Source organism: Schistocerca americana, chromosome 8 (genome assembly GCF_021461395.2).
Source record: "Schistocerca americana isolate TAMUIC-IGC-003095 chromosome 8, iqSchAmer2.1, whole genome shotgun sequence".
NCBI lineage: Eukaryota > Metazoa > Arthropoda > Insecta > Orthoptera > Acrididae > Schistocerca > Schistocerca americana.
In genome coordinates, this window is record NC_060126.1 from 158,429,206 (window position 1) to 158,453,707 (window position 24,502).

Here is a 24,502-nt window from a genome sequence, read left to right on the forward strand (position 1 = left end):
CATTTTACAGATTTTTGGATTACATAAGGTATCTAATAATTTACTAAATAAAATGCTTTTGACAGGTCACAGGATGTGAGGGACAGTTATGGATTACTTATTCATTTACAACTGAATTTAGTCTTCATCCCCAAAGTGTTATACTTTTGTGATTCAGAAAAAGTTAAAGACATTTATATTTGAAATTAGAAATCATCTGCTCTGTTGCTAATCTAGTAATTTAATATCTCAGTGTATGGTATGGCCTCTTTTGTATTTGTAAATTCCTCATCTTGCACATAAGAAATGGCATTTGATTGTGTCAGTATAATAATACTCCTAAAGAAATTATTGAACATATGAATCAGATGCATTGTCCGTTATCAAATAAAATCTTACGTAACTAGGACAAAGCAATTTGTACAATTTAAAGCTGCAGATGTCTCACACACGGGTCCTGCATTACTGATGTGAAATATGACCCCTACCTTTTGCTCCTCAAATTCTAAGCAAATTCTGTATGCTGATGATACATTTATTGTGTGTAAACATACAGATTATGGCCAATTAGAAATACTGTGCTACTGTATTAAGGACCCCAGAGACAGTGGCTATGTATGTGTGAGTTGTGCTTAAGTGAATGTGTGTGAGTTTTTACTTTGGAAGAGGGACTTTTTCCAGAATCTTAAATATTACTAGGGTTAATTCCCATGGTGCCTGTTTGCAATTCAGCGTCTCCTCTATATAGTGAGTAGTAATCTACCCTTTCCACATTTCTGTTATTCATCCTGAACTTCCCATTGTTTGTATTGTAAACTAAATAGTTCAGGAATTCAATGGGTACCACCTTAGTGTCATCACAAAGAAAACAGCACCAATGGATTTTAACTCTGCACCTGTGCGTTGGAGCTGATATTGTCGTTAAAGAGAACTGTTTAAAATTTCTGGGAATAACAATATAAGATACACTTTAGTGGCTATACGTGTTCACTCTCTGGCAAGCAGAGGCTAAAAATATATTGCAGTATGCACAAACATAGCAAATACTGCAAAGATCTTCATGTACTGTGGACCACTTATCACCTCCAGTATGAACTATGGGACAAAAGCTTGGGGTTCATTGGTCATTTTCTCAGTTCAAGATGAGGTTCATCACTGAAGATAATTCTTCTCCAGTCAATGAGATTCCAGGTCGAAAACGGGTCTGGAGATGTCTGGGACGGTGGTTGGATATCAACCTGACTGTCGCCCACCATACAGTCCATCAACCAGGAGTAATGGTCTGGGGGGCCCATTTATTTTCATAGCAGGTCCCCTTTGATTGTCAGCCATTGCACCCTTACAGCACAGCAGTACCTCAATGATATTCATATACCCAGTTTTGTTGCCCTTCACGGCAAGCCATCCTGAGCTTAGAATTCAGCAAGATAATGCTTACCTGCATATGGTGAGAGTTTCTGCCATTGTAGCATTATAGGCAGGGCCCTGGAACCAGCTTGAGATTCTGTTGATTTAATCCACCAATTGGACAGAATTTGTTATACTATCCCTCAGGATAACATGCAATCGATCAGTACCAGTCAAATAACTGCTTGTGCAAGGGATAGAGATCAACCAGCACGTTATTGACTTGCTCAGTTGGTGGAGCTCTTTCCAATTTATGTGAAACTGTAATCATTTGTCTGTACATATACATCACATCTACCAATTTCCATCCCATTTGGATAATTACTTCTTGGTCCTTTCTTCTTCCCCCCCCCCCCCCCCCCCCGAGAGTGTATTTCTTAGGTGCTAAGCTGAAATGTTCCTACCTTCAAATCAGGTCTTTCTTATAAGCAGTTTGCTATGTAAACCTGTCTGGCCATACCACAATATGTTGCAAAATGTAATTGTGTAAGGAAATAATAATAATAATAATAATAATACTGTAATTTACTTGTTATGATCTAATGAATTCAGAAGAACGATCTTTGTATCATTTGATGTTGAATACAATTATTATTATTATTATTATCATTATAATTATTACTGTTATTAAGAAAGGAGACAAATGTCCTTATCATCTATCTATATTTTGACAGGACCTGCATATATAGCTGATACAGCATGCTCTTCAAGTATGTTTGCCCTGGATGCTGCCTATCAATTTATACGCACTGGCAAATGTGATGCTGCCCTTGTGTCAGGAGCCAATTTTTGCCTCCATGATTATAGCACAGCACAATTTGCAAATCTTGGTGTTCTTAGTATGGATGGCGTCTGCAGAAGTTTTGACGATGAAGGTAAGTACAAACAAAGCTCTTAACTTACAAATTTCAGTGGAAATGACAAGTTATTTGTCATGACTGAGAATAACAATTCTGCAATTTAATATCCTACCACACAATTTTTGTATTTGTCTAATTCAATTTCAAACTGATTTTTGGAAGAAGCTCTTCATATATTCTAGCTTTACAGTCAGGGAGGTGTCACACAGTCTTAAAGCTTGTATGTGCACCGCCTTATCCAGGGCTAAGCATATCACTACAGCACTAATTACATTTTCAAACAATGGAAACTTCAGGTGGGAGTTGAGGTGTGCTTGTGTGTGTGTGAGCACGTGCGCATGTGTAAATGACGTGTGTGTCTCTCTTTGACTGATAAAGACTGTGGCTTAATGTAAATGTCTTTTAATTGTTCCTGTCTGCAACTTGATGTGTTTTCATTATGGTAAGTAGCAATCTGCCTTTTTCCTAATTATGCTTTCGACATACAACTTACCACGCTCACAAATGAATTTAAATTTTTGTCTCAACCTCTGGAAATTTATTATCCAAGATGCATAGCTTGTTGTTACCATATGCATTTTTTGGAATAATGTTCAGATGATAAGGAGAATATGTCAGACAACAGTAATATTGATGCATCAGGCAATAGGGATAACTTTTGAACCAAGTAATATAACCAAGGATATGCAGACGGCAAACAGACAAATTGGCAATCAAGACATGAAGATGCACAAGGCATTTTTGATATATCTGTAAGTCTTCTTGACCCTTGTTAAGTGCCAGTAATTTAAGGACAGTTGGTAGCAGCTAAGACTGCTACAGTAATGAACTAATTAATTACTTTATCAAGTCTTGATGCTGGTTTAGCTGTTGGTGCCAAAACTAGGAAAATGGCTGTGACCATCTAATCACCAATATTATAACCCTCACTTAGGGCCAACAATGTTTAGTGAAGACAATTAACTTCTTTAACTGAAAATAAATTTGTCTATTAGTCCATAGAACAGACAGTTATAGTTTTCAGCAGTATATTAATCTAGGTGAAAACAGAAATTTGTATTAGGTAGAACCTGATTAGATTGAATAAAGCCCAACCACTACTTACCTGATGAGCACACATTTAGTAATCAGTTTCATCAAGACTAGCAGTGGTGGAAACAGCAGTTTCATTATTCAATACATTATGCACATAGTAACCAGTCATGATGGTCAGAATGCATAGGTATAGATGAGTAAGATAATAGCAACTGAGCAGCTGAAAGCAGGTGGCCTTATATTTGTCCATTATAGAAAACCATGTGCAGTTCATGTGTCTAGTCTGTGAGAGAGGTAGTGTTCCCACAGCATTAACCATTGCTGGAAGTAGGTGATCATATACCTATTGATATGTCCCAATCTTCCATTTGCGCATTTGTCAGGGATCCTAAATCCTTCATGACAACCAGCACTGATTCTGGAAACAGCAATCACACAACACCCGGCTCACACATTTCTCACATAGCATTCTAAAAGCCTTGGTTCAATGCACTCAAATGGATACAATATTTCTTGACGTCCAAAAAGCTTGTCACTACCTGCCATACAAATATTTGATAATGAAAACGTGATAATATGTGATGTCAAACAAAATTTGTGACTGAATTGAAGATTTCATGGGAAGGAGATGGAGCATTTTATATTGGATTGACAGTCATTAACAAATCTAGGATCACTTCAGATACACCTCATGCTGTTCATACTGTATATTAATGACCTGTCAGACAATATTAATGGTAACCCTAGACTTTTTTGCATATGATGTTGTTATCTACAAAGAGTGTTCAATAAGTAATGCAACACTTTTATTTCTGAAAGCAGATTGTTTTATTCAGGATCATAGTACACCATATTATTCACCACTCTTTTTGTTACAAAACCTGGTTTTTCAACATAATCTCTATTCAGTGCAATGGCTTTACACCACCTTACTGGGAGGGCCTGTATGATTACATGGTACCACTCTACTGATCAACGTTGGAGCCAATGTCTTGCTGCATCAGTAACCTCCCCATCATCCATGTACTGCTTCCAGCAGAGCACATACATCATTGGGCAAAACAGATGAAAATCCAAAGGTACAAGTTCTGGGCTGTAGGATTGAAGAGGAAGAACAGTCCAATGAAGTTTTCTGAGCTCCTTTTGGGTGTGTCAGGCTTATGTGAGGGATTGAATTGTCATGGAGAAGTTCGTTTGCTTTTTTGTGGTGATGAACACACTGAAAACATTTCTTCAATTTCCTGAGGATAGCATTGTGATGGAGGATATCAAACATTATAGCCCTTTCAGAATTCCAGCAGACTGTCACCATGACTGTACCAACTGAGTACATGACTTTCAACTTTTTTTTATGGATTGCAGTTTTGTTTCTGGTTTAAGTGGTTAACTCATGTTTCATTGCCTGTGACAGTGTTCAACAAAAAAATTGTCACGATCAGCCTTTAACACACAAGCAGTTCTGCACAGATGGTCTTTGTTGCTGTCTGTGGCCTTCTGTTAGGTGGCGAGGAACCCAGCGGACACACACTTTTGAGTACTCCAACAGGTGGACAAGTGTGTCAGTGCCACCAACACTGACGTCCAGTTGAGCAGTGAGTTGTTTGACTGTTATCTGTTGATCACCTAGAATGAGAATGTCTGCTCAGTCCAACATTGCCAGACACATCACCCAATAACTCTCCATGTTTTTGTTCAAGACCAGTTCTCTGTAGACATTCTGCAAGTACCTACAAATATCTGCGATGCTCAGGTTTTCTGCCAAAACAAACTCAAGGGCAGCTCTCTGCTTGTAACACATCACTGTTCAGACATTATTTTGAAGGCTACGTATAGCACCACCTCCAATCAGAGCTTCATAAAACTATAGGGGCTGAAGCAGGAATATTCCATGATGGCCCACTACAAATTTCACATTTTTTCTACCGAGATTGGCTGAAAAAGAAAATGTGTTGCATTACTGATTGAACCCTCAGATAATGAAGTACCTTCTGAAACAAAAGCTGTGTAAATATTCAGTCAGATCTTGATAAGGTTTCAAGCTGATGCTAAGATTTTCAACTTGCTTTAAATGCTCAAAAAAGTAAAATTTTGAACTTCACAAAATACAGAAATATAATTTTCTATGACAACAATATCATTGAATCATATTTGAAACCACTAAATTCATACAAATACATCAGTGTAGCAATATGCAGAAATATGAGATGGAATCGCTGCAGAGACTCAGCAGAAAGTAAACAGTGCGGCAGACATTGGTTCATTGGTAAGGTGCTGGGAAAATGCAGTCCGTCTACAAAGGAGATTACTAGCAAAACACTTGTGTGATCCATCTTAGAATACTAGTGAAGTGTGAAGCACCTATACAAATGCTTTATTTAATAAGAAGAACTAGCTGAAATCAAGACTTAAAAATATTACAAACAATATTGCAAAACATTTCAGCATGCCATCAAACAACAGAAATATACTGTACACAAAAAATTTAAAATTCCAAGATCAAGGCAAGGACAATTTGGAGCATTGTTAGATGTAAAACAAATGAAGCAAGACAAATCATACTGAACTCCCAGATGAAAGTAGCAGTGAGGCAGAGGATATGAGATTCAAGTCATTGGCTACTAAATTCAATGAATTCTTCCTAACAGTAGCTGAAAATGCAGGGAAAATAAATGTCCACCAAATACAAATACAATAAACTTGTATTTCAACAAGCAGTGCATATTCCACCACCAGAATGTTATGCCATCTCATCTGTTAGAGAGATTATAAAAATCATTAGATTACTAACAAAATACTAAAATATTATGCTGACTTGGTAATGCCTTACTTGACTTACCTTTGTAGTCAAGGAACATTCCCAGAAAGACTTAAGTAAAACACCAATATACGTAAGTGGAAATAAGTAACTGACCACTTATTATAGACCTATCTCACTTCTTTTCATGGTCAAAATTTTTTTGAGAAAGCAGCTTACAACAAAATACTGAACCATGTTTCTGAGAATGATGTTAACAACAGAACATTTTGGTTTCTGTATTGGCTTCTTTATTGCAAATGAAATGTATGATCTCACAAACTCAGTTCTATTAGAACTATGCAACAAAAATTCCTGTTGGCAATTTGTGTGATGCTGCCAAGACCTACGTGTAGATCATAAAATTGTTCTACAGAAACTAAAATTATATTTAAGCAATGGAAACTCCAGGCAGGAAAATCAACAATGTAGGGAAAGACAGATTGCTGCTTACCATAAAGAAGACATGTTAAGTTGCAGACAGGCACAATTAAAAGTCTTCGTTAGCAAAAGAGATGCTGATGAAGGCTGTGGCTGAAATCTTTATCTAAGTGTCTTTCAATTGTGCCTAACTGCAACTTAATGTGTCTTCTTTACATTAAGTAGTGATCTGTCTTTTCCTACATTGTTAAAATTATATTTATTTATCTATTACTTATTGTGATACACATTCACTAGATGTATTATTGCTTGCTTCAAAATGGTTCAAATGGCTCTGGGCACTATGGGACTTAACATCTGAGGTCATCATTCCCCTAGAAAGAACTACTTAAACCTAACTAAGCTAAGGACATCACACACATCCATGCCCGAGGCAGGATTCGAACCTGCAGCTGTAGCAGTCGCACGGTTATGGACTGAAGCGCCTAGAACCGCTTGGCCACCATGGCCGGCGCTATTATTGCTTGATAATGTGTGGATGTGAAATGAGTCAAGTTGTTACTCTAGTTCATTGTTATGTTCTTGTCATTAATGATCACATACAGAGGTTAAAATACGGTTTTCAGTTACTAAACAAAATACAGAACTTTGATTTCTAAAACATAGGAACCATTTACATGCCTTACAGAATACAAAAAGTGTGTCATTTTAAAGCAGCAAATATCTTTGAAATAGGGAAACAGAAAGTTTTTTCTGATGAAGTTAAAGAATTCATCTAGAAATCATAAATTTTTTTGAGCAAAAACTTCTTGAGCTTACTTTCAAAAAAGATTTTAGCTCATAGGAGCTTAATATTACTTGGAGTTGTGCAATAACGTTAAAGTATTGCAACTGTTGACTCCAAAACAATTGCATAAAACATAACCATATTCATGTGTGTTGTAAAGTTCATTTCATAATAAGCTTTGTTCACAAGTATTGCCTGTGCCATTTGCAGTCTCCCCATTTAGCTTTTAATAGTTTATTCTCTTGGGTAGTGGTCTGATGATAAATTTGGATGAGGATTAGATCCAGATATGTAGACATCTGATGAATTCTGCCATGTGCCAGAACCGACCTATATGATGTTTCCTATGCTTTTAGGGATCTACATTTAATGATGTCACTGGAATGATAATAAATCATCTCAATTGAAACACAGTTAAATCAGCAAGATAAGTAAATGGTACTGGGTCTGTCTCACACAGTCTCATAATATTCATTCCGTCTAGCCACAGCAAAAGTTTCAACTTTGAAGTTACATTGATAAAGAATTAACTGTTTCACTAGCTGATGATAGAATTTCTTCAGCCCACTAAATAATAGCCAATAAGGATGACAGTCCCATAGATAATATTGAAGCTTCCTTGGACATTAGTGATGACCACTGTCATAATACACTCCTGGAAATTGAAATAAGAACACCGTGAATTCATTGTCCCAGGAAGGGGAAACTTTATTGACACATTCCTGGGGTCAGATACATCACATGATCACACTGACAGAACCACAGGCACATAGACACAGGCAACAGAGCATGCACAATGTCGGCACTAGTACAGTGTATATCCACCTTTTGCAGCAATGCAGGCTGCTATTCTCCCATGGTGACGATCGTAGAGATGCTGGATGTAGTCCTGTGGAACGTCTTGCCATGCCATTTCCACCTGGCGCCTCAGTTGGACCAGCGTTCGTGCTGGACGTGCAGACCGCGTGAGACGACGCTTCATCCAGTCCCAAACATGCTCAATGGGGGACAGATCCGGAGATCTTGCTGGCCAGGGTAGTTGACTTACACCTTCTAGAGCACGTTGGGTGGCACGGGATACATGCGGACGTGCATTGTCCTGTTGGAACAGCAAGTTCCCTTGCCGGTCTAGGAATGGTAGAACGATGGGTTCGATGACGGTTTGGATGTACCGTGCACTACTCAGTGTCCCCTCGACGATCACCAGTGGTGTACGGCCAGTGTAGGAGATCGCTCCCCACACCATGATGCCGGGTGTTGGCCCTGTGTGCCTCGGTCGTATGCAGTCCTGATTGTGGCGCTCACCTGCACGGCGCCAAACACGCATACGACCATCATTGGCACCAAGGCAGAAGCGACTCTCATCGCTGAAGACGACACGTCTCCATTCGTCCCTCCATTCACGCTTGTCGCGACACCACTGGAGGCGGGCTGCACGATGTTGGGGCGTGAGCGGAAGACGGCCTAACGGTGTGCGGGACCGTAGCCCAGCTTCATGGAGACGGTTGCGAATGGTCCTCGCCGATACCCCAGGAGCAACAGTGTCCCTAATTTGCTGGGAAGTGGCGGTGCGGTCCCCTACGGCACTGCGTAGGATCCTACGGTCTTGGCGTGCATCCGTGCGTCGCTGCGGTCCGGTCCCAGGTCGACAGGCACGTGCACCTTCCACCGACCACTGGCGACAACATCGATGTACTGTGGAGACCTCACGCCCCACGTGTTGAGCAATTCGGCGGTACGTCCACCCGGCCTCCCGCATGCCCACTATAGGCCCTCGCTCAAAGTCCATCAACTGCACATATGGTTCACGTCCACGCTGTCGCAGCATGCTACCAGTGTTAAAGACTGCGATGGAGCTCCGTATGCCAAGGCAAACTGGCTGACACTGACGGCGGCGGTGCACAAATGCTGCGCAGCTAGCGCCATTCGACGGCCAACACCGCGGTTCCTGGTGTGTCCGCTGTGCCGTGCGTGTGATCATTGCTTGTACAGCCCTCTCGCAGTGTCCGGAGCAAGTATGGTGGGTCTGACACACCGGTGTCAATGTGTTCTTTTTTCCATTTCCAGGAGTGTATTCCATAATATCTCCTCCCATTTATGAAACTTCACTAAGATATTCACAGCACTTCCTCTGCAATTTCAGAAATACTTCCACTATTCACTATACTCCTCAAAATCTTAAACCAGCAAATATTCCACCACTAGTCCTAATTTCTTTGATAGTGTGGCCACAACCCAGCCCTCATCATTGGCTCATTCAACTCTGAACTGTGTCTCCTGTCACTGCCCAAGCATGTGCAGCCTAAAAGGGCACTCCCAGCTGGCATGAAACCATTCCTTCTAGAAACTTCTAGAAGGCCTACAAGACAGAATTTCATGAAAGTTGGTAATCTTGGCTTATTACTAATAAGGGTGTCATAACGGTACCCTTACACACTCACCCTTCTTTATTTTTCAGAATTGTAAATTTTTGCAAAATAACAGAACTTAAATCCTCAGAATGCAAATCCCCTAGACTGTACTGTTGTGGCTAGGCCCTCACTCATAGCTTTAAGTCACTGAAATAAAATATTAATCAAGTGTAAGAATCATTAACCATATTATTGGTTCAAGTATATCTAGTAAAATACTACCGATACTCAAGCAAAAACAGATTCTTTAATCCAAAGTTTCATGTGCAAATCACAGGCATCAAAGTATAAAATTTAAGTGAATGTTACATGGACATGATATACAAGAAATAACTAGACTAAGTATAACATTTCGTGACTTTAAACCAGTTTCCTTTAAATGAGACCCTTTCATAGAAACTTTTATTCATCATGCTGAATGGTTCCAAGCGGTTCTAGGCGCTACAGTCTGGAACTGCGCGACCACTACGGTCGCAGGTTCGAATCCTGCCTTAGGCATGGATATGTGTGATGTCCTTAGGTTAGTTAGGTTTAAGTAGTTCTAAGTTCTAGGGGACTGATGACCTCAGAAGTTAAGTCCCATAGTGCTCAGAGCCATTTGAACCATTTGCTGAATGAAACTTCCTGGCAGATTAAAACTGTGTGCCGGTCTGAGACTCAAACTCGGGACCTTTGCCTTTCGTGGGCAAGCACTCTACCGACTGAGCTACCCAAGCACGACTCACACCCTGTCCTCACAGCTTTAATTCCGCCGATACCTTGTCTCCTACCTTTCAAACTTTACAGAAGCTCTCCGGCGTAGAGCGCTTGCCCGCAAAAGGCAAAGGTCCCGAGTTCGAGTCTCGGTCCGGCACACAGTTTTAATCTGCCAGGAAGTGTCATATCAGTGCACACTCCACTGTAGAGTGGAAATTTCATTCTAGACAGAAGTGTTGTACCTTGCATTTCTATCATCTCCTATCTACACATAGTGCTATTTCTTTTGCACTTAGGCTAGGCATCACTGCTTACATTTAAGCACAGTATGTTAGATTTCAATTACTGTGTTGAGATTTCACCACTCAAATCACTACATATAAACTCAATTATTGCTACTCTTTTCATTGCTGTAACTGATTTGATTGTCCATTTGTCATGCCAACAATGTCTCCTGTAGTTTTTTTCTACAGCTTTCTTCTTTTCTTGTGTTGCTGGGTGTGGGTCACAATAACATGGATAGTGTGGTCTAATCTTTATCCTTGTGACCGTACTCTAATCTTACCTGATAACATAGAGAACAGATCTTCATTTCTGAACAACGTATTGCATACTTCATCTTTCACATCAGCCTGTACTCTTTCAATTCTGTGAACTTCATTTATTAAAAACAACTCCTTCTGAATTGGGTAGGACTCATCAAAAACTTCATCTTCAGCACTATGCAGATCTTCTATCCTTACACCACATACTCTGGCAAAGTTAGCATCTTTCATAGTAGTTGCTGTACCATTGAATTGGAGGATGTCTGTAGTAGTTTCATTACTTATTTCCACGTGTTCATTAGCAAAATTCAAACTCACTTCCCATTCTGACGCCCAGTCAACACCTATAATTATCATCTCACAAAGCTGTAGAATTTCCATGCGTCCACACTATATTTTGGCTCTACAATTTCAGTGTCCAACAGTATTTGCTGCTTAGTAGGTTTACTTTGTTCTCCCATCGCTCCTACAATCTTGGCTCTGCCGACTGGTTATTCAGGAATACCTGCATCTTTACTCAAAAGTTTGTCATATAATTTCTTCGAAACTGCTGTCACTTGACTTTCAGAATCCAAGAGAATACATGTTTCTTCTCCACATACTTTCACTTTAATAGTAGGTATATGGCTTTCTTTCTGACTGCTCTTTCTTCATCATAAGTAATTCTTCCTCTCAAGCCTTCTGTCTTTATCACTGTGACTTGTCTCTGCTCTGGCCCTAACTCTCTCTTTATATAACTTTTACTGTGATAATTGCTTAAAAATGTTACCCCTTTGTAGAAAGTTTGAAAATGGGTCCTATTCTGAAAACTGCTCATTTTCTGGCTCATCATTCATCTCTTGTCTCTGTTGGTTAGAAAGTCTTGTGTTATCAAACCATTCATGCTCCGAATGTGATCTGTTTTCATTCACATTTTCTCTCCAAGCCCTACACTAAAACTCTCCACCTCATTGGTCATTGAAACTTCTCTCTCAAAATTGTGGGTGACGATTTGGTTGTGCCTATACATTGGCCTGTTATCATCTCTATGCTGATTTGATTCTGGTCTATTACTATTATTACTTCACTATTATGAATCTCTAAAAGTCCTTAGTTATCTTTTGTTCTTCATTCTGTTTTTGTCTGAAAATTAGTCTCACGCAGTCAGCTGTATTGTCTTTGTCTGTGTCTAATTGTCTTTGTGTTTCTGAAGGTATATGCCTTGTGCCCCATTCCACAATACCCCTTTCTCCAAAATGTTAATCTAAATAGCAGTTCTTGCCAACTTCTCCTCAAAATTCTGTTAATTTTCTTTCACCCCTTTGTGAGTATACTTTATAATACAAGCCACCTATAATGCAATCGTGCATAGATTTTGATCAGTACTGTGCCATAAAGTCATAAGTCATTCTTCCTATATCTTGTTGCATTCCCCAGTTATATGCATCTCCATTCAGATGATTTACAACATAAGAAATGGTTTCAGCATCAGTTCATGTTGCAGGTAGTATATCTCTAAAATACCTAATAATTACAATGGGACAGACATATCCTTTAGGTCTGAATTTATTCAGTTGCAGGCTCTGCAGAAAGTGCACTTGTTTTTGCTCATTATAACTTATATCACAGTTGTGCATGCACGGCAGGCTGAAAATTTCAATTATCTTCAGAGACTTGCTTCAAGTCACTTTGGGTTGCATTCAGGTCTCGTATCTGGGACTGCCACACAGCTTTCATTCAAGGCCACTCAATGACTGCCTCCTGTTATCAGATCTATAATCTGTAATCTGAGTCACTTGTGCTGTTAATTTTCCCTGTTTGATAGCCATTTTCTGCACCTTCAAATCCTCTCTGTTACTTTCTACAATATTAATTCTCTTTAAAAAAATTAACAAATAAATAAAAATAAAAAAGGTACACCGTGAAAAAATTGTCTGAATGGGATAGAAATTGGTAGATGTGATGCACATGTACAGACAAACAAATGATTACAATACCAGAGAAACTGGATGATTTATTCAAGAGAAAGAAAATCACAAATTGAGCAAGTCAGTAACATGTTGGTCTACCTCTGGCCTTTATGCAAACAGTTATTTGGTTTGGCATTGATTGATAAAGTTGTTGGATGTCCTCCTGCGGGATAACATGTCATATTCTGTCCAATTGGTGCATTAAATTGTAAAAATCCAAAGCTGGTTGGAGGGCTCTGTCCATAATGGTCAAACCGGTCTCAACTGCGGAGGGATCTGGTAACCTTTCTGGCCAAGGTAGGGTTTGTCAAGCACAAAGACAACCAACAGGTGAGCACTATCTTGCCCAGAATTGCTTGCCATGAAGGGCAACAAAACAGAGCATCTTAACTGTCACCTGCCATATGACCCAGCGGCCAGGAATGGTGCGCTGGGCTGCCGTTTCATTTTAGATTAGATTTTGATTAGATTTACTTTCATTCCAATTGATCCATAGTGATGAGGTCCTCCAGGATGTAGAACATGTCAGAAAAACAACAATACATGACAAATATTTACAACTCAAACAAATAATCTAATGTACCATTCCACAAGTCCCAAGTGGAATGATTGTCATTTTTTAATGAACACTATATGAAAGAATCATTTTACAAATACTAATGCACTGAATTTAAAATAAAAAAAGTTTCTTTTAATTTACCTATAAGGTAATAAATGTGTAATACAACTACTATAATACTTATTTACAATGAACACTTTACTGCACTGAAATGGTGTAGAAGTTAGATTGTACTTACTTACACACACACACACACACACACACACACACACACACACACACACACACACACTTATTTACAATGAACACATTACTGCACTGAAATTGTGCAGAAGTTATATTGTACATATATATATACACACACAAATCAGATGGTTCTACTGAGAAATTCATCAATGGAGTAGGCTTCTCTTAAACTGAATTTCATTGGTTGTTAAGCTTTTTATGGCTGCTGGCAAGTTATTGAAAATGTGTGTTCCTGAATAATGCACACCTTTTTGTACAAGACTAAGTGGCTTTAAGTCCTCGTGAAGATTATTCTTATTTCTAGTATTGATTCCATGAATTGAGCTGTTGGTTTGAAAAAGTGATATATTTTTAATGACTAATTTCATTAAAGAACAAATGTATTGGGAAGCAGTAGTTAGTATCCCTAGTTCCCTAAACAGGCTTCTGCAGGATGTTCTTGAATTCACACCACATATAACTCTTACTGCAAGTTTTTGCGCCCGGAAAACTTAAGCTTGGCTTGATGAATTACCCCAAAAAATAATCTCATATGATATTATGGAATGAAAGTAAGCATAGTATGCCAGCTTTTTCAGTTTTATATCCCCTATGTCTGAGACAATTTGCATTGCAAATAGAGGATGGTTAAGACGCGTCAGCAGTTCTGTGATGTGCTTTTCCCGGTTGAATTTATTATCAAGCTGTAATCCCAAGAATTTAACACTGTCCACTTCTTCTATCTGCTTGTCATCATATGTTAGGCATATACTCGTGGGACACCCCTTACAAGTTCTGAACTGCATGTAGTGTGTTTTTTCAAAGTTTAGTGACAAGGAATTGGCTAGGAACCAGTGATTAATGTCCACAAATATTTTATTAGCTGATCTTTCTAAGACTACACTTGATTTGCTATTTATTGCAATGTTTGTATCATCGGCATTTCATAGCAGTAGCCCTTTGGTTGTCATTCGTGATGTTCTTATTGCAAAGCAACACATCAACGATATTCTACACTTCACTTTTTTGTCCTTCATGGCAAGTCATCCTGGGCTTACGTTTCAGCAAAGTAGTGACTGCTTGCACATAGCAAAAGTTTCTACTGCTTGTCTTGATACTTGACAAACCATACCTTGGCCAGCACAATCACCAGATCTCTCCATAATTGAACCTTTTAGAGCATTCTGGGCAGGACCCTCCAACCTACTCAGGATTTTCATGATGTAAAGTGCCATTTGGACAGAATTTAGCATGACATTCCTCACGAGGATGTCCAACAATTCTATTAATCAATGGCAAGTCAAATAAGTGCATGCATAGGGGACAGAGGTGGACCATTGTGTTAATAACTTGCTCAATTTGTGAAGCTCTTTCTCTTGAATAAATCATCCAATTTTTCTGAAATTGTAATCATTTGTTCGTGTATACATGTACATCATGTCTATCAATTTCTGTCCCATTCACAAAATTCCTTCATTGTGCTTCATATTGTTATTATTATTATTATTTTAAGGGGATCACAAGCTCTTGTTTTGTTTACTTATTTCTGTAGATAACTTGGTGTATTTGTAATATTATTCATCTCTGAAATGTGTAAGGTCTTGTTTAAGTTCACCAACAGTACGATTTTGACTTTCAAGCATCTCATCCCTGTGTGTGTAAGCTAGCTGTGTCCGATGTTAAAAAAGAACTTGCCTCTATTCTTTGAACTGCTTAGTTATGCTACTCTGCATTTCTTTCAACTGTCTCTTTATACATTTAGATTTTCAATGATTCTAATAACATCTTTAGCAATTCCAGCTCCATTTTTTTTTTTATTCTGTTAGCAAGATTAGCTTGACTTGGCAAGATTAATCACATCATAATAGAAAAATCTTATTTCACTGGACTGATACACATATTCTCTGTTGGCTAGTTTTAGGAAACATTGTGAAGACATTTTGATCCACAACCTCAAGAGTACTGTTTGTACCAAAACTATGTACGGTTCTAATATACTGCCCATAACTTGAATCTACTGACATTGCTTTCCTTGTATCTGCAATCTTAATTATGTCTGTACTTGCTATGTTAGCTATCTTGTCTTTGTCATCTATTTTGGATTTGTTGCTACGTTACGTACAAAAGATCCTAATGCAACTCAGTACACTACCTCACACAAAATTGTTTTTAATAGTTACAGTACACTATCTATACTGTCAATCATGTTAAGCAACAATGCAGTGCATTGCAATACTGAGCCCTTTGCCTTGTTGTGTGTGTGACACTTACTTTTGTCTGTCTGTGTCAGTGGAGATAGTGGTCATGTGTGTGCCAGTTATGCTTGTGTGAATGTGTGTGTGTTTTCTTCTCCATAAGGAGGCCCTTTAGCTGAAATCTAAAATGTATAACACTCTTTTCATTATGCATGTCTGTGACTCATTGTCTCCCCCATATGGTGAGTTGCAATCTGTTGTTATTGTTGTGGTCTTCAGTCCAGAGACTGGCTTGATGCAGCTCTCCGTGCTACTCTATCTTGTGCAAGCTTCTTCATCTTAGAGTGCCTACTGCAACCTACATCCTTCTGAAGCTGCTTAGGGTATTCATTTCTTGGTCTCCCTCTACAGTTTTTACCCTCCATGCTGCCCTCCAGTACTAAATTGAGATCCCTCGATGCCTCAAAACCAGTCCTACCAACAAATCTCTTCTTCTATTCAAGTTGTGTCACAAATTCCTCTTCTCCCCAATTCTATTCAGTACATCCTCATTAGTTACATGATCTACCCATCTAATCTTAAGCATTTTTCTGTAACACCACATTTTAAAAGCTTCTGTTCTCTTCTTGTCCTAACTATTTATCTCCATGTTTCACTTCCATACTTGGCTACACTCCATACACATACTTTCAGAAAAGACCTTACCATTGCCATTTATATCCTCTCTACTTCAACCATCATCAGTTATTTTGCTCCCCAAATAGCAAAACTCATCTACTACTTTAAGTGTCTCATTTCCTAACCTAATTCCCTCAGCATCACCTGATTTAATTTGACTACATTCCATTATCCTTATTTTGCTTTTGTTGATATCTTATATGCTCCTCTCAAGACACTGTCCATTCCATTCAACAGGTCTTCCAGGTCTTTTGCTGTCTCTGACAGAATTACAATATCATCGGCAAACGTCAAAGTTCTTATTTCTTAATCAAAATATCCATGGGTGTACTGCCGGTCTACAGTGTCCAACGGGCACAATATTTCGGCGATCATACATGTCGCCATCATCAGGCGAACTGACGGACTGAGCTCCTGTGAACGTGCCGGTACGGAGATCAATAAGCTATGGCTGCTCAGGGGGAACTGGGTTCGGTCGCGGCGGCGCCCGATTTAAATATTCTCCGCCCACGGCGCACTCCCTCCGCCGTCCGCGCCCCGCGCCACGGTCGTGTGATGGAACAGATTGCTATGGCGTCTGAGATGACATCAGTGTGGTGGCTCTGTCTGCCGTGGTCGTCACAACTATATGTTTTCTCGATTTACTCTTGATCAACCCAATCGCTGGTTCCCAAGCCTTGCTAAGATTATAGCCACAGTCACAGTTTATGAGGCTTGGAAACCAGCGATTGGGTTAATCAAGAGTAAATCGAGCAAACATATAGTTGTGACGACCACAGCGGACAGAGCCATCACACCAACATCATCTCAGACGCCGTCGCAATCTGTTCCATCTCGCGACCGCGGCGCGGGACGCAGATGCAGAGGGAGTGCGCCACAGGCGGAGGGTATTTAAATCGGCCGCCACCGCGACCGAACCCAGTTCCCTCTGAGCAGCCATAGCTTACGGATCTCCGTACCGGCACGTTCACAGGAGCTCAGTCCGTCAGTTCACCTGATGATGGCGACATGTATGATCGCCGAAATATTGTGCCCGTTGGACACTGTAGACCGGCAGTACACCCGTGGATATTTTGATTATCAAATACGCTGGGAGAAACTCAAGAATCACTTCTTATTTCTTATCCATAGATTTTAATTTGTACTCCAAATTTTTATTTTCTTTCCTTTACTGCTTGCTGAATATATAGACTGAATGCCATCGGGGAAAGGCTACAACTCTGTCTCACTGTCTTCCCAACCACTGCTTCCCTTTTATGCCCCTGCACTCTTATAATCTGGTTTCTGTACAAATTGTAAATAGCCTTTTGCTCCCTGTATTTTACTTTACCCCTTCCACCTTCAGAATTTGAAAGACAGTATTCCAGTCAACATTTTCAAAAGCTTTCTCTAAGTCTACAAATGCTAGAAACGTAGGTTTGCCTTTCATTAATCTGTCATCTAAGATAAGTCATAGGGTCAGTATTGCCTCACGTATTCCAACATTTCTATGGAACCCAAACTGATTGCCCTCAAGGTCAGCTTCTACCAGTTTTTCCATTCATCTGTAAAGAATTCATGTTAGTATTTTGCAGCTGTGACTTATTAAATTGATAGTTGGGTAATTTTCACACCTGTCAACACCTGCTTTCTTTGGGATTGGAATTACTATACTCTTCTTGAAGTCTGAGGGTATTTCGCCTGTCTCACACATCTTGCTCACCAGATGGTAGTGTTTGCCTGGCTCTCCCAAGGCTATCAGTAGTTTTAATGGAATGTTGTCTACACTCGGGACCTTGTTTCGACTTAGTTCTTTCAGTGCTCTGTAAAACTCTTCACACAGTATCGTATCTCCCACTTCATCTGCATCTACATCCTCTTCCATTTCCATAATATTGTCCTAAAGTACATCGCCCTTGTATAGACCCTCTGTATACTCCTTCCACCTTTCTGCTTTCCCTTCTTTGCTTAGAACTGGGTTTCCTTCTGAGCTCTTGATATTCATACAAGTCGTTCTCTTATCTCCAAAGGTCTCTTTAATTTTCCTGTAGGCGGTATCTATCTTACCCCTAGTGATATATGCCTCTACATCCTCACATTTGTCCTCTAACCATCCCTGCTTAGCCATTGTGGGCTTCCTGTTGTTCTCATTTTTGAGACATTTATATTCCCTTTTGCCTGCTTCATTTACCGCATTTTTACATTTTCTCCTTTCATCAATTAAATTTTATATTTCTTCTGTTACCCTAGGACTTCTACTAGCCCTCATCTTTTTACCTACTTGATCCTCTGCTGCCTTCACTATTTCATCTCTCAAAGCCACCCATTCTTCTTCTACTGTATTTCTTTCCTCCATTCTTGTCAATTGTCCCTAATCTTATATCTGAAACTATCTACAACCTCTGGTTCTTTCAGTTTATCCAGGTCTCATCTCCTTAAATTCCCACTTTTTTGCCGTTTTTTAAGTTTTAATCTACAGTTCATAACCAATAGATTGTGATTAGAGTCCACATCTGACACTGGAAATGCCTTGTTTCTAAATCTCTGTCTTAACCTTATATAATCTATCTGAAACCTTCCAGTGTCTCCAGGCCTCTTCCAACCTTCTTTCTTGATTCTCAAACCAAATGTTAGCTATGATTAAGTTATGCTCTGTGCAAAATTCTACCAGGTGGCTTCCTCTTTCATTCCTTACCCCCATTCCATATTCACCTACTGCTTTTCCTTCTCTTCCTTTCCTATTATCGAATTCCAGTCCCCAATGACTATTAAATTTTCATCTCCCTTCAGTATCTGAATAATTTCTTTTATCTCATCATACATTTCTTCAGTCTCTTCATTAACTGTGGTACTAGTTGGCATATATACTTGTCCTACTGTGGTAGGCATGGGCTTTGTGTCTATCTTGCCTACAATAATGCGTTCACTATGCTGTTAGTAGTAGCGTACCTGCACTCCTATTTTTTTTATTCATTTTTAAACCTACTCCTGCATTACTTCTATTTGATTTTGTACTTGTAACCCAGTATTCATCTGACCAGAAGTCTCGTTTCTCCTCCCACCGAACTTCACTGATTCCCACTATATCTAACTTTAATCTACCCATTTCCCTTTTTAAATTTTCTAACCTACCTGACTACTCCTGCGTTACTCCTATTTGATTTAGTATTTATAACCCAGTATTCGCCTGACCAGAAGTCTTGTTTCTCATCCCACCAAACTTCACTGATTCCCACTATATCTAACTTTAATCTACCCATTTCCCTTTTTAAATTTTCTAACCCACCTGCCTTATTAAGTGATCTGACATTCCACGCTCCGATCTGTAGAATCCCAGTTTAGTTTCTCCTGATAACGACATCCTCCTGAGTAGTCCCTGCCTGGAGATCCGAATGGGGCACTATTTTAGCTCCAGAATATTTTACCCAAGAGAACGCCATCATCATTTAACCATACAGTAAAGCTGCATGCCCTTGGAAAAAATTATGACTGTAGTTTCCCTTTGCTCTCAGCTGTTTCCAGTACTAGCACAGCAAGGCCATTTTGGTTAATGTTACGAGGCCAGATCAGTTAATCATCCCCTGCAACTACTAAAAAGGTTGCTGCCCCTCTTCAGGAACAACTCGTTTGTCTGGCCTCTCAACAGATACCTCTCTGTTGTGGTTGCACCTACCGTACAGCTATCTGTATTGCTGAGGCATGCAAGCCTACCCACCAGCGGCAAGGTCCTTGGTTCATGGGAGGGGGGCAATCTATCTTTTTCACAATATTGTTGTTATTCCATTCTGGACTTTCCCTAGTTTTATTTTTTTATTATTATTTATTAATTATTGTCAGTACTGCTCATCTTTTCTTATAGTCTTGTTCTAGGCCATGAAACTTTTTCAATTTTTTTCTTGTAACTGAAGCTAACTTCAGAGGTAGTGTTGTAGTATGTCTGCAAATTATCCACCTGTGACTGCAATAACATCTTTTTTTTCTCAGGATATTGTCAACTGACAAATTTCTTTAGAAATGGGAATATTCTCATGTTTATAAAGTTGCTTTTTCCATTTGTTAATCACTCCCTTTTGTAGTATGAATAGTACAAGGTGTACAACTTTGCTTCCGTTGTTTTCCGTTGAGTGGTGACAATGGTAAGTAGTGGTCAGAAGAAACAGATCGCAGATGTCAGGCAATTAGATTGGACCTGGGTCAACATAGCCTCATTCAAACATTAGTCGATTTGTGCTTGCATCATAAAGTTGTTCTTTATTGAAAATGTCAGTTTACAAGCCTAATTCTCGTCATTTGTGGGAGGTGTTACCATTTTGTATCAATTTGAAAAAACAGCAGCTGTGTCTCATCTCCGAGTCAAGGTGCAGAATTGGAGACATTGCTGAGTGAAGACTCACGTCAACCTCAAGAAGAATTGGCATGATTAGTGGGAGTGACACAGCAAGCCATTTCGAAATGTCTCAAGGCTATCAGCAAGATTAAGAAAGAAGGAACTTGGGTCCCGTGTGAGCTGAAACCAAGAGACGTTGAATGGCATTTGTGTATTTGTGAACAGTTGCTTCAGAGGCAAAAATGGAAGGTATTTCTGCATTGAATTGTGACTGGGGACGAAAAATGGGTTCATTACGACAACCCTAAACACAAAAAATCGTGGTGATATTCCGGCCTTGCTTCCACGTTGACGGCCAAACTGAATATTCATGGCTCCAAGATCATGCTCTGCATTTGGTGGGACCAGCTCAGCGTCGTGTACTGTAAGGTGTTAAAACTAAGTGAAACAATCACAGGTGCTCGTTATCGAATGCAATTAATGTGTTTGAGCAGAGTATTAAGAGACAAATGGTCTCAATACAGCGAGAGGCACTACAAAGTGATTCTGCAGCACAACAATGCTTGGCCCCACATTGCAAAAGTGGTCAAAATGTACTTAGAAACATTAAAATGGGAATTCCTACCTAACCCGCCATATTCTCCAGACATTGTTCCCTCTGCCTATCATCTGCGTAGATTAATGGCGCATGGCCTGACTGACCAACACTTCAGATCTCATGAAGAAGTCACAAATTGAATTGATTCATGGATCACTTCAAAAGATGCACCGTTTTTTCAACTTGGGATTCATACACTGCTTGAAAGATGGGAGAAATTAGTGGCCAGCAGTGGAAAATACTTTCAATGATACATGTGTAACCAATTTGATACATTAAAGCCTCAAATGTTGTGGAAAAAACGGCGGAAGCAAAGTTGTACACCTTGTACATTTTCCTAACTCTTTATGGTCTCTTATGCCATAACACTGTCAAATCATAATACTTTGTCAGCTCACTTAATTTGCTATTTTTGCTGTTTATTGAAAATGACATATTAATATATTGCAGGTAATGGTTATGTGCGTTCTGAAGCTGTTGGATCAATTCTAATCCAAAAAGCAAAAGATGCTCGCCGTATGTACGGCCAGCTAATACACATCCAAACCAACTGTGATGGATACAAAACAGAAGGCATCACTTATCCTTCAGGTCTCATGCAGAAATTACTCCTAAGCCGCTTCTACGAGGAGTGTGGTGTTGATCAACAAAGTATTAAATACGTTGAAGCTCATGGAACTGGAACAAAGGTAACACCCAAGAAACAAGGTGAATAAAATATTTATGCACTGTATACTTACTGTTAAAGCACTATTTGACAAACTGATTGACGTATGTTATATATGAGGCAACAAAATGTTGCTTTCTGATTTGTTATAATTGTGCTTCATGTAACTTTGGATTCTCAGAGCAATCTGTCAAGTGAATAACTATCTAGAATAGTTTTCTTGAAAAAGCTTGATTCAATTGAAAGAAACTGTCTTTGCACCAAAACAATGATTCAGTGCCAAAATTTGCATGAGAGCCTCTGTTTATGGTTGTCAGAATAAATATGTGAATTTTTGAAAAAAAAAAAAAAAAAAATAACATACTGTCAGTTGTTTTTATTTAATATGCAATTACATAACATGAGAACAATCTACATCTACATCTTGAGCTGTTGGGTATTCTGCCAGATGTTTGCATCATTTTTGCAGGGTATATTGACAATGTAACTCATTATCTTCATCATGTCCTACCTGAGACTACTTGTCAAATGTACCTTCACTCTTCCCCATTCATTGTTGGTTCCATTTGTTCTGTCTGTGGTCTGCTGCTGCTAGCAGTGTCCTTAGGCAGTCCCCCTTCAGTCTGGAGCACCTGTCTGCTGGATAGTGTTCAGTTTTCTGCCTGGCACAGTTGCAGTTGTTCTGTTTGCAGTCTGCCCCTTCTAGAAATGTTCTGAAAAGATCCATCTTCAGTCCAGTGCACCTGGTGCTTTATCTGCATCCAATTGTCAGCAACACTGGCACATCAACATAGCCAACAACCAATTACTTAAAGATACTGCTGTTCCCGTATTCACCACACCCACAACTCAGGGGGACTTCTTACAATGTCTCAAGTTTTGTTGTATTGTATTTATATTCTTGTTTTTGACTGTACCCAAACTTATAACATGCAGTAATGCAAAATACACTCTAGTGGGGTCTCTATGTCTGCTGATTTCTTCTATTGTAATGAAGAAATAGTAGTGTAAAATAAATATGAGCTTTTTTTTGAACACTTCTATAATGGTTGTGGAGCATTTATGTGAAGTAACAAGTTAATATGAGTTTAAGTCAATTATTATTCACAAAATAGTTAGAAAATTTTATTGTAATCAAATAGGAAACTTACAAGAACATCATTTTTCAGCATAGTCTCCTTGTGTTTCAATGCACTTGGGCCATCATTGTACAAGCTTTCTGATGCCCTCATAAAAAAAGGTTCTTGGTTGAGCTGCGAGCCAGGAACGCATCGCTTCTTTCACTGCTTCATCTGAGTCAAATCGCCGGCCCCTTAATGCCTGTGTTAGTGGACCAAACAAGTGACAGTCAGAAGGGGCAGGATTGGGACTATATGGAAGATGATCCAGTGCTTCAAATTTGAGTCTCTGGAGCATTTCAGCAGTGTGGGCAGGAGTATGCAGACGGGCATTTTCATGCAACAGCACAACACCTTTTGACAGCTATCCTCGGCATTTGTCTCAAATTGCAGGCTTTAGCCTGGCAATAAGCATCTCACTGTAATGTACACTGTTTATTGTTGTGCCCCTTTCCCCATAATGTTCCAGTATTGGATCTTGTGCATCCCAAAAAACGGTAAGCATCAGTTTTCCTGTGGGTGGTTGGGTCTTGAACTTTTTCTTGCGTGGCAAATTTGGATGTTTCCATTGCATACACTGCCATTTACTCTCCAGCTCGTAATGATGGATCCATGTTTTGTCACCAGTAATGATCGTGTCTAAGAAGTTGTCCCCTTCATTACCATAGTGATCCAAATGTTTTTTGCAGATGTCCAAGTGTGTTTGTTTATGCAACAGTGTGAATTTTTTTGGGACCCATCTCTCACAAACTTTATGAAACCCAAGTCTGTTGCAGATGATTTCATAGGCAGAACTGTGACTAAGTTGCAGATGATGTGCCACTCTGTCAATAGTTAATCATCTGTCTTAAGAGAACCATTTCACATGAACGGTGAATGGTTTGTTCAATTGTGGTGGTAAACGGTCATCAGGCTCCATTGTGCGTAACACTTGTGTGACCATTTCTGAATTTTCCAATCCATTCATAGACATTCTGTTGTGGCAAAACACTGTTTCTGTACTGTACCGAAGGTCTTCAGTGAATTTTAGCCTCTGATACGCCTTCTGACCACAAAAAACGGATCACTGAACGTAGACAGTGGAGCAGCCATGATTAACAGCACGGCAGCGATTATGAAACTAACCTAGCAGCTTGAAAATTGCAAAGATATAACAACAAATAGGCAAAGCATGCATCATCAATGTAAAACAACAGTACTACCAAAATAAACAAAAATATAACTGAATTGTGGATAATAATTGACTTACCCTTGTATATTGGTAAATCTGGAACAGTTTTTAATTTATTTATTTTTAAATACACTCAGTAGG

The 24,502-nt window shown here is 39.3% G+C and overlaps 1 protein-coding gene across 2 annotated transcripts in view; it reads left to right on the forward strand.

Moving 5' to 3' along the window:
* The window catches only part of LOC124545218 (fatty acid synthase-like), a 435,708-nt gene that overhangs the window by 55,830 nt on the left and 355,376 nt on the right, over positions 1 to 24,502 (forward strand). For both annotated transcript variants that reach the window (XM_047124086.1, XM_047124089.1), the window contains exons 5-6: positions 2,061 to 2,261; positions 21,856 to 22,094. In XM_047124086.1, coding sequence (XP_046980042.1) covers positions 2,061 to 2,261; positions 21,856 to 22,094 — 440 coding nt within the window. The remainder of the gene's footprint in view (positions 1 to 2,060; positions 2,262 to 21,855; positions 22,095 to 24,502) is intronic.